This window comes from Pelmatolapia mariae, linkage group LG17, assembly GCF_036321145.2.
Source record: "Pelmatolapia mariae isolate MD_Pm_ZW linkage group LG17, Pm_UMD_F_2, whole genome shotgun sequence".
Lineage (NCBI taxonomy): Eukaryota > Metazoa > Chordata > Actinopteri > Cichliformes > Cichlidae > Pelmatolapia > Pelmatolapia mariae.
In genome coordinates, this window is record NC_086242.1 from 2,652,501 (window position 1) to 2,669,772 (window position 17,272).

At 44.8% G+C, this 17,272-nt stretch overlaps 1 protein-coding gene across 6 annotated transcripts in view; it reads left to right on the forward strand.

The window, feature by feature from the left end:
* The window catches only part of pde4ba (phosphodiesterase 4B, cAMP-specific a), a 203,619-nt gene that overhangs the window by 181,523 nt on the left and 4,824 nt on the right, over positions 1-17,272 (forward strand). For 4 of the 6 annotated variants that reach the window (XM_063460668.1, XM_063460669.1, XM_063460670.1 and 1 more), the window contains 4 exons: positions 1,650-1,762; positions 13,147-13,240; positions 16,186-16,469; positions 16,553-16,717. In XM_063460668.1, coding sequence (XP_063316738.1) covers positions 1,650-1,762; positions 13,147-13,240; positions 16,186-16,469; positions 16,553-16,717 — 656 coding nt within the window. Of the gene's footprint in view, positions 1-1,649; positions 1,763-7,294; positions 7,525-11,895; positions 12,338-13,146; positions 13,241-16,185; positions 16,470-16,552; positions 16,718-17,272 lie in introns of those variants that run through there. The other 2 variants (XM_063460672.1, XM_063460673.1) reach the window with 2 other exon arrangements.

The window sequence follows — 17,272 nt, forward strand, 5'->3', positions numbered from 1 at the left end:
TACTGCTACAACTTTGGAGAAATGTTGAAATACCTGTCCAAAAACTTCTACTGTGGTTCTTGCTTTCTGAGCAGAGTTTAAAAGGTCAAAAGAAAAGACCGTTCCAGGGAAAGAGACCTTTCTACGCTCTTCAAAAACACAAACCACCTCAAAGATGTTGGAAATACTGGAAAGCAACATCTCAAATAAGTGTAAACCGTTTCAAGATCAGGCAGTTGCGGCATTAAACTAAACACACACACACACAAACACACACACTCCCTCTTTTTCTTTCACTGCCCTCATCAGAGTGAGGGAAGGCTGTGGGCAAAGTGCCAGGTGCCTCTCATGTTTGGGAGAGCAAACAGGCTCGTGTCTTTGATGGCGAGGAGATCAGAGCGGGGGACGCATTCTACGTGGCCACGCTAAGGTCGCCACAGTGCACACCCTGCTGCCATGTTGTGCTCCGCAGCTAAGCGACCCGGAGCATACACAGTGAGGGAGTGGGAGAAGAGTGTGTTTGTGTGTGTGTGTTGGTTCAACTCCACCAACCAACTCATCGCACACTCGCCTTTGCTTTCCAAGACACACTCACTCCAACTCTGACATACAGTTTGCAGTTGTCTGAAAAATGGTTAAACCACAGGAACAGGGTCGGAGCAGTGGTGACAGCACAAACCTTGCCTTGACTTTTTCTGTCTGTCATCATAATCCCTCTTTGGACCAACTTCATGTGTGCTTTGTAGATGTTTTTGTTCTTTACTCAAGATTTCTTTTATTATAATATTTAATCCTCCTGCTTTATTTGACCAACATATTTAAAAAGAAAAGAAAGAAAAACACAACCTAAATGGTAACAGCACAACAGCATTAGAAATGTCATTTCATTTCTGGTAAACTTAACGCCAGTGCCAGTTCCTGTAATTTTATATCTAGGGCGCATTTTCTGACTGCTGTGGTTGGACCTTCAGCCTTCTTCTTACGTCCTAGAAAGCAACAGTGACACATGTTTTGCAGCAACTGTTATTATTTTTTTGATGACTAAATGAGTGATTAAAAACATCCTGCGTCTTTGCCGTGTGAGGATTCATCAGAAATGATGCCACTGTCTGTTGTCTATAATCAAAAATAAAATAATTAGGGTGATTAAATATTTCTTAATCAGTGGCAACTTGTGCATGCATGCGCGTTTGAAGTCAATGCATGTTTTTAATGTGACAACATGTGCACTTCTGCATGTGTGTTTAGGTTTCGAGGTGTCTGTTTCCTGTGAGATGGGGTAAAGTTTGTTTGTGAGGTGGGGGTATCTAGTTTCCTGTAATAGGGCGGTTGACTTTATGTAAATAAGCTGAGGGCCTCAGATTGGGAGATGACGTTTGGGGGGTTGGGGACTCACACAGACAAGTTGAGTGTGTGACAGAACGAGGTCAGGTCCTGGCTTTCTCTCGATTCCACTGACAGCTGCGAGTCCCAGCAGTTAAAAAACCTCCTCATGACGAAGGGGCGCTACAACCGTGTCCCACCTCTAGCAGTCCCCCCTCCTCAGCAGCAGGAACCCTGAGCGAGACCCGTGGGTGGACGGTCCCTGGGAGTGGCTGGGCAGCGTTCGGGCTCCATGTGCACTGTCTGTTCTGACTGCGTGTCTCTGTGTGCCGGCTGTTTGTTGACAGATGACGCGTACCAGAAACTGGCCATGGAGACAATGGAGGAGTTGGAGTGGTGTTTGGACCAGCTGGAGACCATCCAGACCTACCGCTCTGTCAGCGACATGGCCTCCACCAAGGTATGAGAGGCTGCACCTTTCACCGTTTACTGTTATTGTGTTTCATCATAATGGGGGGAGGGGGGAGTTTTGTGCCATCCCACTTGTATTTCGAGCAGATCAATCCAAGTCCATGTGTTGCAAGTGTTTATACAAAAAAGGGCTCCGCTTTTTGGGGGAGCTCTCAAATCTGACTAGCAAGGGAATCTGCAGGAAGCATTAATCCTTCAGCATAATAAACACATGAAGGACGGTATACAAAATCCAAAGATACTACTGCTGAACTTAGCATGACCCATCAAAGTAAACAGCGTTAAAAGTTTGAACATAAACAGAACAGTAATGAGGAGGAGATTGGTTTGGCAGAGGGGGCTGAGATGAGTGCTGATTGGATTAAAAGGCCACCAGCTCACTTGTATGTCCTATTTATCATCAGATTTTTTTTCCTGAGCAAACATAAAACTCTCTTTGTTGAAAAGATGGTCTAACAAGTAGAAGTGTGTGTTTTTTCTTGGCCGGCTGTGGCTCTCTTTCCATCTTAGCTGACTAATTTTTCCACTGTCCGCTCATTATTCTGTTTCTTCTGTGTCACCGATTGCGTGTCATGTGCAGTGAAGTTCAATGCCTGGTTCTTATGTAAAGAGACAGGAAGTTGACACAATGGTACTGAACCACATTCAGCTTGATGATCACTTGTTGTATTGCGCTTCCTGTGCTCGTGTTACTGGATTCTGGACATGATATCTAAGAATTATCAGGTTGCATCCATGACTGTGTGAGTCATGGTAAGTTTGCTCACTTACAAAGAAATGAACATATGTTTTATGGTTGTATCATTTTCATGGAAAGAGACAGAATATCGACCAAAAGTCCAGCAAAAACACATTACATAAAAGTTATGAATTGATTTGTTTGTCATTGAGTGGAAGAAGTATTTGATCCCGAAGCAAAACATGACTTACTATTTGGTGGTGGATGAACCCTTGTTGGGGTAAGACGTTTCTTTTTGTTGGTCACCAAGTTTGCAAAGATTTCACGAGGGGTTTTGGCCCACTCCTCTTTACTGAATCCTTTAGGTTTTGTGGCTGCCGTTTGGCAACTCGAAGCTTCAGCTTCCTCCACAGATTTTCTAAAAGACTGAGGTCTGAGGCTAGGCCACTCCGTGACCTTAATGTGCTTCTTCCTTACCCACTCCTTTGTTACCTTGGAGGTGACAATGGTCATGCTGGAAGACCCTGCTGGAAAAGCAGGGGGACCGTGCCAGGCACCCCGTGTGGCAAGATACTGAAAGGAGCTCCAGACTGAGGGCAGTTTGGTCATTTTATATTTCTTCCATTTCTGAATAATGAAAGCTCATCAAACGTTTTGTACCTCAGTTCCAGTCTTGAGCATGTCTAAGGTTTTGCCCCTGACCATGTCCATGGTGGTGGCGAGGTTCGAATAGAAGAAACTGGTTCTGTGGACAGGTGTGCTTTATAAACATGAGTTGAGATGAATGATTGATCCTAATCTGTGCACATGGGCACGCAGCCAATCTGTGGGAGTCCGAATCCTAGCAGGGTGGTAGGGGATAAAATATTTATTTCACTCACTGACATGCAAATCAATTTAAAACTTTTATGTAATGTATTTTCTCTGGATTTTTGGTTGATATTTTTTGCTTCTCTCCATTAAAACGATACTACCATAAAAATTAGAGACTGTTCGTTTCTTTGGAAACTTACAAATTCAGCAGGGGATCAAAAAATTATTACTCGGTCTATAATTTATTTCTCTATCATTAGAATCCCTGCTACTATTACCTTAAGGGCTGTAATACAAAACACATGGTCTCATAATTGCCTCCTTTTGGCCTTTGCATTCAGATGATGTCATGGATATCAAAGCGCAGTTTCCCAGCTACGACAAGGTTTTACATATATTCAGTTTTGTACTTTAAGAATTCATAATTCAGAGAAAATGATCAGACCTCACCTGCGGCTTGAGGTATCCTGTCAGTCCACAGATGTCTGTTTTTAAAATGGTTGTCGATAGAGATAATGTGGTTGGCCGCCAGCCACCAGAGTAAATATGTCTGTGGGATTTAAGGGTAGGATGAGTTCATGAGTCACTGGATATATGGCCATCACTGTTAGAGATCTAACCTGGGCAGTTTTATACCGTAGACTGCCACAGAGATTGGCCACTTGGAGGAAGCTAGATATTTACATTTTTTGGTCTTTTGTTTAAGTCCAAACCACAGAAAGCTGCTGTGTAGGCTGTGTGTGCGATGAGTGTAACTTAGCCTGAAAAAACCCTGTCATGTAAACATGTGAATCAAGAGGAAAGCTTATTATTTCTCATGAAAACTGGACAACAGGATGCGAGTGATCCAGCAGTGGGTCAAACACAATGAACTAGAGAGGAAGACAAAGAACGTGTGTGTGTGTGTGTGTGTGTGTGTGTGTGTGTGTGTGTGTGTGTGTGTGTGTGTGTTTAAGGGATCCTCGCAGACCCCTGGGCAGAGTTACTCTCTCTTCCTGTCTCCTTCCTGATCTCCTGCTGCTCTCTCTATACGACAATAGCCATCCCACCATACCCATTTGGACAGTTAATGGCCGTGTTTATTTATCCTATTGCTGTCATCACACATCCAGCACTGACAGTAAGCAGGAGCTGTTTCACTTAGGTTGACAGAATCACTGCAGAACTACTGGAACAACTATTCAAACAGTCATTCAGACATGAAAGCAGGGGTGACAGACCAAACACAGAAGACAGGCAGAGTGCAGAGGAAGTCAGAGCATCCATTACTGCTTGTATAAACGTTTTTTAAAGAAGCTGTTGGTTTGCATCACTCCTCAGCTGCGTTTCAGTTTAGCCTGAAATCAAGACTGTAATTGTAGGACTTTTGCAATCGTAGAAAACTTTTTTTTGGATCGAGACGAACGTTATCTGTAGGTGATGATTGAATGCAGGAACTTCACCAACTTGAAAAATTCCCAAATATCCCAATAAGGGAAAAACGAAGGAATGGTTTTGCCCTGCTTTTTCCAGAAAACATTACACCTACCCCTCGGTCTGCCAAGATCATCAGACTGTAACACAATGGAAAGCTGACAGCACTTCCACTTGAGCAGATGGATGTAAACTGACAGGTGTGGCCATTTTGACATTATCGTTGGTCAAACGAAAGAAAAAGTAGCTCTCTAAATTGTACTTTCTTATTTTTAATCAGTTCATACTGAACTGTATTTCTTCTTTAAACATGGAGTCTTCGCTGCGGTCCACAGCGCAGCGTATCAAGTGGCACAATGTGCTTTTTGTGCATTATGACCCTCTCTCACAGATGTGACTTTGGCAAGTGGGTGAATGTGCCCTGACACGTAACCATATGTGCACAAGATGCTGATAAGGAGTCGCCCATCGAACATGTGCCGCATGTATACATGCCTGTGTCTACGTGAGCGTGCGTGCAGCTGGGTGTCCGTACCGACAGTAGGCTAATCCCCTCATATCTCGGCAGTCTTGTTTTTACAGTAAACTAAAACATTGCACAACTGCAGACCCTTTGTCAACTTGGCCGTTACACCCAACGCGGCTTTGTTAGCAAGAACATACCAATCGGCTCATATGACCCCCGCAACTTCCTATTGTATTTAGGATGGTGGAAAAACTGTTATTCAAGCTGTGGCAGAGTATGAAACATGAGCACAGGGGAGGTGAAACGCAAGAAGATGCGGTCGTACCTCCAAGGTGAAGTGCAGGCAGGGGCTGCTGCTGAGGACTTACATTACGTGACTGTCCCCTCTGTTATGTATGGTTGACATAGACGGGTCAAAGTCTGTTGTGAGTTGGAATATGCTCCTTCCAGCACTGCAGACTCTCTGTTGTGTGAAAATACAGCTTAAGCATCTAATGTCTGCTTGATTATAATCAGTTCTTTTTGTCAATATGGGGCTCAAGATTATTTAAGAGAGTTACTCACAGATTTAAAAGAAAACTTAAAAAAAAAATATCAGGATTTAGTAAACTTGAAAAAAGATGAAACAACAGTTTTTTATCATGTGGATTTCCTTGAACTTTGGAAAGTGAACAGAAGATAAAGATTTTATCCCAATTCTGTATGAGCCAAAATTATAATTGAAATGAAAGTTTATAATTGACTGCACTCATTTGCGAAACATGATGAATTTGCTAGCAAAAAAGAAACAACTGGTTCCTGCTTTGAAAAGGTGAAAAGCTGCTGCTTTTGTCTAGTTCATATACCGTATTTTCTGCATTATAAGGCGCACTTAAAATCCTTTAATTTTCACAAAAATCAACAGTGCGCCTTATGCATGAATTCTGGTTGTGCTTACTGACCTCGAACTGATTTTATGTGCTACACGGTGCACAGAAATCTGTCAAAAAATGTTTTAGTACGACTTTGGTAAGCTACGAAGCCGCACCGGATTGTCGGAGCATTATGGCTACCTTAGTCAGGAGCGTGCAGAGGAATCTGGGTCAAAACTCCGCCCGCTTCAGGTCCCAAAGTCATCCATGAGAACAGAATTTATTAAATTTAACAGAGTTAGAAGTTAGCAGGAAGTTAGCTCGCTAGCTTCCACCTAAACATGATATAGCATGTTCTGACTGAGAGATTTCTGAAAAATTCAAACGTACAGCTCTGCTATCACTTCCAACATAAATGAGAAGAGAAAACTAAACAGCAGTGACGTTTGTAGGGTTACTGAAGTTGGGCTAGCTGGTATATAATGATGTGCTACGTGATCGCTAGCGACACAGCTATGTTAGCATAATATTAGCACAGTGAAGCTGAAGGATGAACGCTAACTTTTTTCCACTCGATAAAAGTTAACGTGAGGGTTCCTGATGGTCAGGAACAAATGCAATCGCATGGCAGGATGCTGTAAACGGACCAAACTTCAGTCAGGAGAACAACTGAGATAATCCATCCACAATACGAGGTTAGTCATTAATATACTGCAACAACATGGGAATAGAGCAGCTGCAGAGAATTCAACATTAATGAATCGATGGTATGGAAGTGGAGGAAGCAAGAAGAATGAGTTGAGTAAAGTTTGACTTATCTGACTGTTTTGTTTCGCTTAATGCGCCTTCTGGTCCGAAAAATACGGTATGTGCATTAATTCATTAAGTGATTAATGCATATTTTCTTGGTTATCAAAGAAAGCTCAAGGAAAAATGAATCCCTATCCCTGAGCCTGAGATGATGACATCATCACCCCCCCCCCCCCCCCCCCCCCCAAATACAAAATCCACAAACACCAAGTAGCAAATTATTGCATCTTAGAATGAATAATGAAACCATGAAGAAATCTGATGGAGACGAGCACGTGTAAAGGGCTTTTTAAAGAGCCGGTCACCCGAGTAGATTTAACAGTGACAGCAAAGCTTCGGAGATGTGACTGCCAGCTGCAAGAGCGCTGAGCGGCAAGCGAGAGGAGCAGGGGGAAAAAAAGGCTAGAGGCGGGACTACCCCAAGAGGGAGTGTGTATGTAGCAGAGGTCTAACACACAGTCATTGCTCCACAGACACAGGGTGTGAGGTAGAGCCTAGTCAGACCTCGCAGTCCCGAGTGAGTCACTAGAGCTGTGGCGTTTCCCAGCGTCAGAGAGCAGAGGCTTGGTCCTTTTACTCATGCTGTAGTCAGACTGAGACTGAGACACTTTAACGGACGGCAGCCCCACTCTACCCTGCACTTTACACACAGCAACATGGGCGCCTGTTGCTTTGACAAGAAAGAGAGGAAATTAGGGAAGCTGAATGGTTGGAGGAAGGTGAGTTTTGTTATTTTTATAATTTTATGCTGGTAGACACAGTTAGTAATCATTCGCCATTCAGTGAGATTTCCTGCCTTGCTTGGACTTAAAAGAACAGATGTTTTGTGGCTTGCTCAAGCTTTTTCTTGAATTTCACTGAATGCTATTGGATGTATACATATATATATATTTTAATATGCTTTTACATACACATTGTGTACTTATATGCCCTTTGATCCTGGTGGAGTTTGGAGCGAATTTTAGCGGCACTTTTTTTCAAGTCTGCACATGATTTCACTTTGGAAGCATGTTGGGAGTATTTATTGCTGCTTCAATTTACTGAAAAGTTTGTCCTTTGAATATTCATTTTCAACTTATGGTGGTCAAACCTGCATTCTGCATTTGCCTCTGGGGTCTTTTACGCTTCCTTTGCTGTGTATTCCCAAATTGTTTCTGTCTGTGGAACTAGATAACCTTTACTCTCAGAGAATCAAACTTATGAGAGATTTATGGTGATTCCAGATAATTAAGCGCAGATGCTGTTTTGTTCTTCCTGGCCAAATGCCAAAGCGATTTCTTTAGTTTGTAAGTGACCTATAAGTGACAATAACCGGTATTCACTGTAACTGCATAGTTACTGCTTATAAAAAGTTCAGCTTTGTCTGCTTTTAATGTCTCCAACTGCCTAAAATGAGGGAAGGAGCCACAGATTTAAATCACAGGAGGTCCAGCGGATGGAAAGGAGTGTATCTTAGCTGGGTACCAAAGACTTTTCCTTCCTTTTTTTTGACATAGGCCAAAACACTCAGGTTGTCTGACGAGAGAAGAGAGAAGCAGCGGTGAAGTGCTCGTAGCTTGGGTGCACAGTGTCGAGAACGCATTTCTGCAATTCTTTATTTTGCCAGAAGTTAGGAGGAGAATTTAGAACAGAAGATTTGAGCATTTCCTGTTTTTTGCAGCGTGGTCTTTAACAGAGGGTTGCTTTCTGCTTTCGAAGCAGCCCCGACTCGAGCTGAGCATTGCAGCCTGTTAACTGTTTGCCTCGAGCCTAAAAATAGTGAAGCAAACTACATCTGAGGCTGTGATCACCAGGAGCGATTGGAATCAATCAGTCGGCTTAAAAACGATTCTCCTTCCCATCCTTTTTTGCTCTCGAAGCCTTCATTTTTCCCCCCTGTATATTTTACTGTACGGGACCACAGATGCATGAATACACTCCATCTCTCACACACACACACGCACACATTGACACACACACACAAGCATAAGCGAGTGAGTCAGAGGAAGTGAGAGGTAGTCAAGCCGTCTCTCAGAATTGTCTGTATCTCTAACCAACATACGCACAGTTCATACGTAGGTAAGTTTCCTGATCTACTCCGAGTTATGTCATTACCCCTCCGTGCCGCTGTGCCGATTTTACAATCTGGCGTCACACGTTTGCTAAACTGAGGGGGTGATTAACCACAAACGCTGCACGTTTGCTGGTAAAGAAGATGGTTGCACGAGTTATAATCAGCAACGCTGCATGCGTGCTGTGAATATGAGACTGTGTTGAGAAGCATAAAAATCACGATAATAAATAAAACTTGCAGCTCCTTGCAAATCCTGAGTGACTTAAATCAAGAAACTGATTAATTTTAAAGTGTGAGCGTTTCGCACCTTCACATCCAAATTGCTAAATTTTGCTTGCATGTCAGAGGTGCAAAGATATTTACAGATTTAGCCAGAAGTTGTAAATACCAGTACAGACTGGGAGCCCAGTACTAAGCCAAGACTGACCAGAATGGGTGTAGTGCACCCACTAGTGGCTCAGAGACACAACTTCAGTCTGAAGCACTTCAGGCGCAAATGGGTAACGAGACACACTAGAAAATTTCAGCTGATTTCAGCAACACCAGGGAGTTCCAGTTCAGTCATCCTCTAAGCTGTGGTGCAAGAAGATTCCAGTTCAGAACCATGAGGAGAAACAATCAGAGAGTAACGGACATGATACACTGAGGCTGTGCAGCGCCAGCTCAGATAATGGAAGCACGCTGATGTTGGTGCGTAAGATCAGTCTCGTGTCAGAGGGAGACTCCGTGTCTGCCTTCCGGTCCACCTGTCCGCCTCGCCGCCCTGCACGGCGAGCTGTCCGATGGGATCACGTCTAAATGGAGGGGGCTCTGCACAAACGCCCCTCCCTCCACCTCTCATTGATGTGCCACGGGCTCCATTCACCTTCTTTCCCTCTGTCAGAGCACCTCTCTGCTGAATCAACCCACCCACCGAAAGCAGAGAGAGAAGGGGAGGGAGGAGTAAGAGGTTAGAAGACAGGGATATGGAGCTTAAAGAGGGAGGAAGACAAGATAAAAGCAGAAATAATGGAAAATTTGTAGAAAAAACTGATTTAGATTATAATAAATGAAAGAAGCTAACTGGTGAAACGATATAATAAAGATTCCAGTGACGGAGAGATGTATCCACACATCTTTGGAGAGGTTAATCTCCCTCCAGTGTCATGATGTCAGTGGGAGATTAGGAGGCTTCCCTCATGAAAGAGCAAACTCCAAACACACACTGGCAGTGACACATTGAAACACACACACTTATAAAACATGTCAGCACTGACTGGGTTTAAATGCAGATGACGGCACTCGCAGGCTGCTGCGGAGCGTGTGCGCACATTTTTTGCAGCTTCTGGGGGAAGCACGGCACTTCGACACATTGCATCCTGTTATTTCTGGTTTCTTTATATATTATGCAGTGAGCTATTATATAAAGAGCTGCCTCCTCCTTTTCTGTGTTTTTTTTTTTTCTTCTCCTTGCATCCCACCTCCTCGCTTCTGGTTCTTTCCCTCATTGGCAGGATAATCCGGAAGGAATTCTCTCGGGAAAGCTTTCATCTCCCCCTCATCTTCCCGAACGCACACACACATTAGGGCTGAGAGATTCTCTGGGAACCTCTGTTTACAGTTTCCTGTGGATTTGTTCTGAAGTGTGAGTGAGGCGTCGCAGCTGTCCTCAAGGTTTTCACACATAAGAGCCCAGTCGTGATTGACACGTCTGGTGCTGCTGGTGTTGCGCTCCAGTCAGGTGGGCCTGGCCTTGTACACCGCAGCCAGTATCAACACCTGCTCTGAGGACAGCCCATCGATTCTGCCAGCGAAGCAGACAGACAGAGATTGATGACTGTGTTGGCTAGTGGAAGCCGAGAGAGAAATTGACATGTAGGCGGTGTAGAGAGAGGGATAGATGAAGCAGAGCGAGGGAATGGTGGTGGAGGGGAGGAGGAGGAGGCGATTTTCAGCCTGTGCATCAGTGGATGCGAGCAGGGGCGATGTGTGTGGTGAGTCCTCGTGACAGCTCAGCAGCTACAGCACATGTCTGCCTGGGAAGCAATAGGGGAAGCCTCTCTCCTTCGCCTTCCCTCTCCTCATTTAGAAAAAAAAAAAAACAGCCTTACACTGGCCACCTAGTGCTGTTGCCATGGCGTTGGGGTGTTCTGGTAATTGGCGCACACGCAGTTACAGGCGAGAGAAACCGTGGGCTTCGTGTCACCTAAATTGGGGAAGGAAGGACACAATTATCTTCCTTCTTCTCCTTCTCTAACCGTCTCGAGCTGCTCGCCTCCTGTGTCTTGGCTGTTAAAAATAGCCGTCCACAAACACCCTGTCAGTATCTAATATTATTATGGGGTGCGGATAATGAACAGGCTTATGAGTTCTCCACAATGGCTGCCGTGGCTGCATGTCAGGAGACAACGGAAGACACAAAAGAGGGGGCGGGAGAGGATAATAGAGATAATGGCGATTAGAAATACCATCGCTGTACGTTCATATTCTTCAAAACGTGCTGCAGCATCCCTCTCGCTCTTCCCATTGTTTCACTCGTAGATGGGAGGTGTAGTTTTACAGCTTCATGACATTCCTTCACAACACCTGATTCCATTAAAACAAAAAAAAATGTTTTAGGAGAGAATTACAGGGCCTGGGAATTAAGGAGGTCGGACATTACTTGCAGTGGTTTTGTAGTTGAGAGAAAAAAGAGAGAGAAAGAGTTCATATTAAATGGATATTAAATATCAATCACTCACACACCCCTTTATAACTTTACATATACATCAATGCCTGTAATTTGGGCTCCCCCCTTCTCCCCCCCCCCCCCCCCCCCCCCCCCCCCCCCCACACTTTCTGTCAAATCATGTGTTCTGACTGGAGTGTGTTGCTGGGGCTGGCAGACTACAGCGAGGGCGAGAGAAGGGAGGGAGGGAGTGCTACAGCAGCGAGAGCAGCAAAGCGAGACAAATCCAGTAGAGGAACCCCCCCTCTAGTCAGATGAACATCACTGCCTCACTCCCGCCTCCTCCTCCTCCCCTCTCCATCGCCGTTTTTCCCCTCCTCCCTTCCTCGCTTCTTCTCCATTATTCATCAGTGCGCAGACAGTCCCCAGCTCACGGCTCCAGCTGCTGCTGCTGCTCCAGCCGATCCATCGAGCCCGTTGGATCTCCTCGCTTACAGCTCCTTCTTTCACGCACATCCGTCCATCCATCCGGACCTTCCATTCCCAAGCATGGAAACTCAGAGCTGGCCCTTTTCTGCTGCTGAGAGAGAGAGTGAGCCACCATCGAGCTGCTCTCTTAGCTGCTGAGAAGAAGAGAAACCCAAGAGGAGAGAAGAGAGGATTTTTTTCCCCCTTTTTTTTGGGTGCTGGAGGAATCCTGATCATCTGCCTCTAATTCGCCCCCATCCTCCCTTTTTGGATTACAGTTCTGGCTTTGTGTAGGAACGAGAAAACGGGGTCCAAAATGCCTGAAGCCAATTACCTGCTGTCGGTGTCTTGGGGTTACATTAAGGTGTGTGGTGCTTATCTACGTAGCTTGTGGGGATACCGTGCTGGCCTCATTATAGCTCTCTGTGCTGTGCTGTTCTGTTATTAGAAGCTAAAGATCGGTTTGGAACCGATCGGCTGCTTTTGTGGGCACGGCGCGTACCCTGAGAGCACCCAAAGATATTTCCATCATCACGAGAGGGTTGTTGTCGATGGTGGTGGGGGATCCGACAGCTCAGGCTCCATGTTGAGCCCTCTGCAGAGCTGTGTGTCTGTGTGTGCACGCGCATGCATCAGCCTGTCACAAACAGCTGCTGCTGCAGTGTCTGGGTCTCTGTGTTCTCTGTGACTGTTTATCACAAGTGTTTTTTAAAACGTTCGAACCACCGTAGAACTGTTCGCAATGTGCAAATTACATGAAATTACGTGAAATGTTGGCAACAAGAGGAACGTCTCGGGCTGCGTGCAGATTTTCCTCTTGCATCATTAAAATTTTTGCACACTGATGCAGGGAAAATGGCTAAATGCCCCAAATATGCGACCCAGCGTAATAAAACTGTAAAGTGTTTGCTGCGAGTAATTTGAGGCTTATTAAAAGGTGGCAGCCTACTCACTGTTAACGCTAATAATTATCTGCATCTTAATTAATTTCAGGGAAAACTGAGGAAAAGCACAAATATCAAGTGACATTCTTGACCTGGCAGAATAAAACTGGGCACTAGTGAATTTTCCATGTAACCGTATATCCTAATGTTTCCCAGATTTCCTCTCCAGTGGAAACTGACGACATTTCTCTCTCTCTCTCTCCCCCCTCCTCCTCTTTCTCTCTTGCAGTTCAAGAGAATGTTGAATCGGGAGTTGACGCACCTATCCGAGATGAGTCGGTCTGGGAACCAGGTTTCCGAATTCATCTCCAACACCTTCCTAGGTAAATGGAAGTCTTGTGTACACCAACTCAAAATCACGACCATGTTCATAAGTTAAACATCCAGTAGCTGTTTTTGTTTATGATCCATCTGAAGCCTCCACAAATCATGTTTATGACTTGTGTGTTTGGTCAGATATGCAACATTACAGCTCACAGAGCTCAATTTCTTTTCTTTTTTTGTGGAGGTTCAGTCTTTTGCATGATGTCGAGCTGTGCAAGTTGCTCTGGCTGGCTTTCCTGTGGGGGCGTATCATAAAAAAAACTGCGCCATTAAGCTTTGTGTCGACGTTTATGACATCTGACTGTTGAAACAGAACTGAAAAAAGTATTAATATTTAATTTCTCAAAATATTACAAGAATAAAAAAGGGTATTGACTGTAAAGAAGGCTTCGGAGTCTGTGATTTGGAACTGGATGCTGTCGGCGTGGGTTGCACATCTGAGAATAGATGCGGACATCTAATTATGAATATTCAGCTTTAAAACGTGCTTCCTGGGTTTTTCCTCTTCTGTGCATTATTCTTCATGTTCTTGGCACCAAAGCACAAAATGAAACCGTAATGCAACAAATAGCTCTAGAAACATCAACCAACAACCGATGAAACAAAACAGATTAAAAGTTGATTTTCAGGAAACCTGATAGGTCTACGGAAGAGTGCTCGATGCAGGATGCACAAAGCCAGAGAAATAAAGTAGAAGTAAATGATCTTATCCCAGATATACAGAGGGAGAAAGAAAAAGGGTATTATATTTCAGAGATAATGCTCATAAAGGTAGCTGAGATTATTTAGACGCTCTGTTTCCGATCGATTGCCGTCCTCCGCTGGTATAGCGCTGTCAGTGGATCTCTCGCCCCCAGATCGTTTAGAGCGAGACGGGCTTTGAGAAGAAGCAAACGAGCGAGGGAGGGAGAGACCTCACTGCAGTGAAGGGAAAAAATGGAGGTATAGAGGAACCCCCTTTGCTGGCAGTGAGATGAGCTCGGCAGATTGAGTGACTCATCCCCATCTTAATGCATCTTTGTCAGCAGGGACACCTTGTTGTCCCTCTCTCTCTGCTGATCCGAGAATCCACTCACCAATGACTATCACTTCGATAAGGAAATGAGGATTACCCTGCTGAAGGGGGCTGAAGAACCAAAGGAGGAAAGAGAAAATATTAATGAGAAGAAAAGGAAAAAATAGCCGAGTCAGCACAGCGGACCTGGCACGGTCCTTAGCTCACCAAAAGGACTGTTTTAATCCTTCCATCCACTAAGATTAACATCGCATCAGTAATGCACTTATTTCTGCTTTATCCTATTTTTGTTACTAAAAAAAAAAGAGCATCCATTCAGTATCAGGGAAATTAAATTTTGATGCCATATGCCTGGTAGATCCATCACAAATCCCATCATTTTGTGACAGACGACCTCATGCTTGGTAAAACGGTGCTCGTGGAGCACGATTCATCCCCCAGATAAATAAACATCTCAGACTTTTAGCGGGGACGATTTTAATCAAGGATTTCCAATTACAATTGCTTTTGGCACGGCAGCTCACGTATGCCTTTAATTTATTTTTTGGAACCTTTTCCCAGCTATCCTTGCATCATAAATCTGTCATAACTCCCTTTGATCGGCCAGCACACCCAACTTTGGGAAAATAGTCGTCTCCCAGGCTCCTCTTCCATCTTCCCCGCCGAATGCGCATCTCTCGCAGAAGAGCTTGTGGAGGAGGATGAAAAGAGTTTGGCTGAAATCTTAGTAAACGTGGGAGGTGACAGAGGATTGGAAAGTGAGAACGGAAGAAAAACGGGAGACAAAATAGCCGATTAGGATATTTATTTCATCTGCTGATTTGTTTGCATGTTTCTTACCAGCTAAGTTGAAAAGAGTGAGCTGACAGCACAACAAACCTCCAGAGACAGTTTGTCAGTTTATCCATATTTCAGCTAACAGACACACACATATATGTTATATACAGGCAACACGCAAACACTGCACAGCAGTGGTGATAATGATGACTCGTAATAAATTAGAGAGCAATACATTGCTCCTCCTTTTGTTTCCCACGCAGCACATGTCTGAGAGTGCTTAATTGCCCGTTCTCAATTACCAGGCGACAACTGAAGAGAGATCGAGGCGCGGGGAGAAAAAGGCAGAGAAATGTGAGGGAGAGCATGAGAGTCAAAGTGATTATTTGAATTACGGCTGGTAATTGAATAACCCTCCGCGGGGGAAGGCTGATAGGCCAGCAATGAGCTGAGTCGAGGCTTGATAGACGAGCGCGCGGCTCGAACGCGTGCCGAATAGCCGGTCCCTGCAGGGTCTTATTCAGTTCCTCTGCGACTGCAGTAAACACGGCAGTGTAAGCTTATTACAGGAAAAAATCACTTCTATCGTGTTTATTTTTAGCACAGAGACTGGCATGATTTCAGTGGTTATTTTTATTTTTTTGCCTTCCGATTCGTTTTATTTAGCCGCACAGGCTCGCTGATGTCATCAACTATTGAATCTGATAGAGCTGCAAAAAAACTCCAACAGTTTTACCCGTGGCGAAGCCTCAGCTTTGAGTGTGTGAACGGGCTGACCTCCGAGAGTCACAGAACAGGAGATGAGATGTGAGCCACCTGCTGTGAGGCTTGGATGGGGGGGCGGAGGTGGAGGCGCTGCAAGGGGGGTTGAGGGATGTGGATGAATGAACAGTGGGAGCTCTGAGAGAGAGAGACTGCAGGTGGATGACAGCGAGCATAAATAAGCAAACGACTGGAGGGACAGATGAATGAATGAGTGAGCGAATCAATAAACCCCCTGAGGAATTAACCTGCCACAGGTGCGTCTATATAGCGCACCTGGGTTCTCACATCCCAACCATCATACAAGACATCTTCACTGAACTGCTGAATAAGCCTCTTACTTCTTTACAAAACCAAAATCCATCTTTTTTTTAATTCCCACTCACGTAGACAAACAAAATGAGGTGGAGATCCCATCGCCAACATCCAAGACACGGGAGAAGAAGAAGCAGCAGAAGCAGCAGCTGATGACACAGATTAGCGGGGTCAAGAAGGTCTCCCACGGGCCCTCGCTCTCGAGCAGCAGCATCGCACGTTTCGGGGTCAAGACTGATAAGGAGGAGCTGCTGTCCAAGGAGCTGGAGGACCTCAACAAGTGGGGCCTGAACATCTTCTCGGTTTCAGAGTTCTCCAACAACCGACCTCTCACCTGCATCATGTACGCCATCTTCCAGGTAAGGACTCCTCTACTACTTCCTACTACTTAAATGTTACCCAGGTTTCCTTCCTCATGTTTATCCCTGTATTCTTCTCCTAGGAGCGAGACCTTCTAAAAACATTTAAGATCCCGGCAGATACATTTGTGGCCTACATGATGACATTAGAAGATCACTACCATTCAGATGTGGCCTACCACAACAGCCTGCACGCTGCTGACGTAGCACAGTCCACACACATCCTCCTCTCAACTCCAGCCCTGGATGTAAGTCTTTCTGAAAGCGATGTCTTTAAGTCCGACTTGAACTCGAGGTTTAGTAATACCAATCATTAGCTGGCCTTACAGTAGCTCTCCACTTTGGTTGAGTTCGTCCGTTTTTGAATTAGGAGCCAGAATTTGCTGAAATAAGGGAAAACTAAATTAGGAGGGTGAGCTCTTACATCACCTCGTGTGTCACTTTCCTGGATGGCTAAAGAGCTCGACGTCCTTCCGATGAATCACCTATTTTTTTCCCTTCTCCTCTTCTGAGAGAATCCCCCCTCTCACATGCCTTAATTGTTCATATTTTCCTGTGGACACTTTCTAAAAGCTCTATTCAAGCTCGAGTAGCTGGTGAGATGCAGCCAGGTCAATATGACCCAATCTGAAGATCCTGATTTACACTCCTAGGCTCTCCCCATCTTTCGTCAATAGCAGCCAGCTGGCGGCGTATTATCCTCTCACAATGGATCTTCACAAAAAAGGCAGACAGCCTATTAGCTAGCTTGTTGAGGAAATACTAATTCTCCATCCTCGTGTGACCTTGGCAGTGTGCCGTTT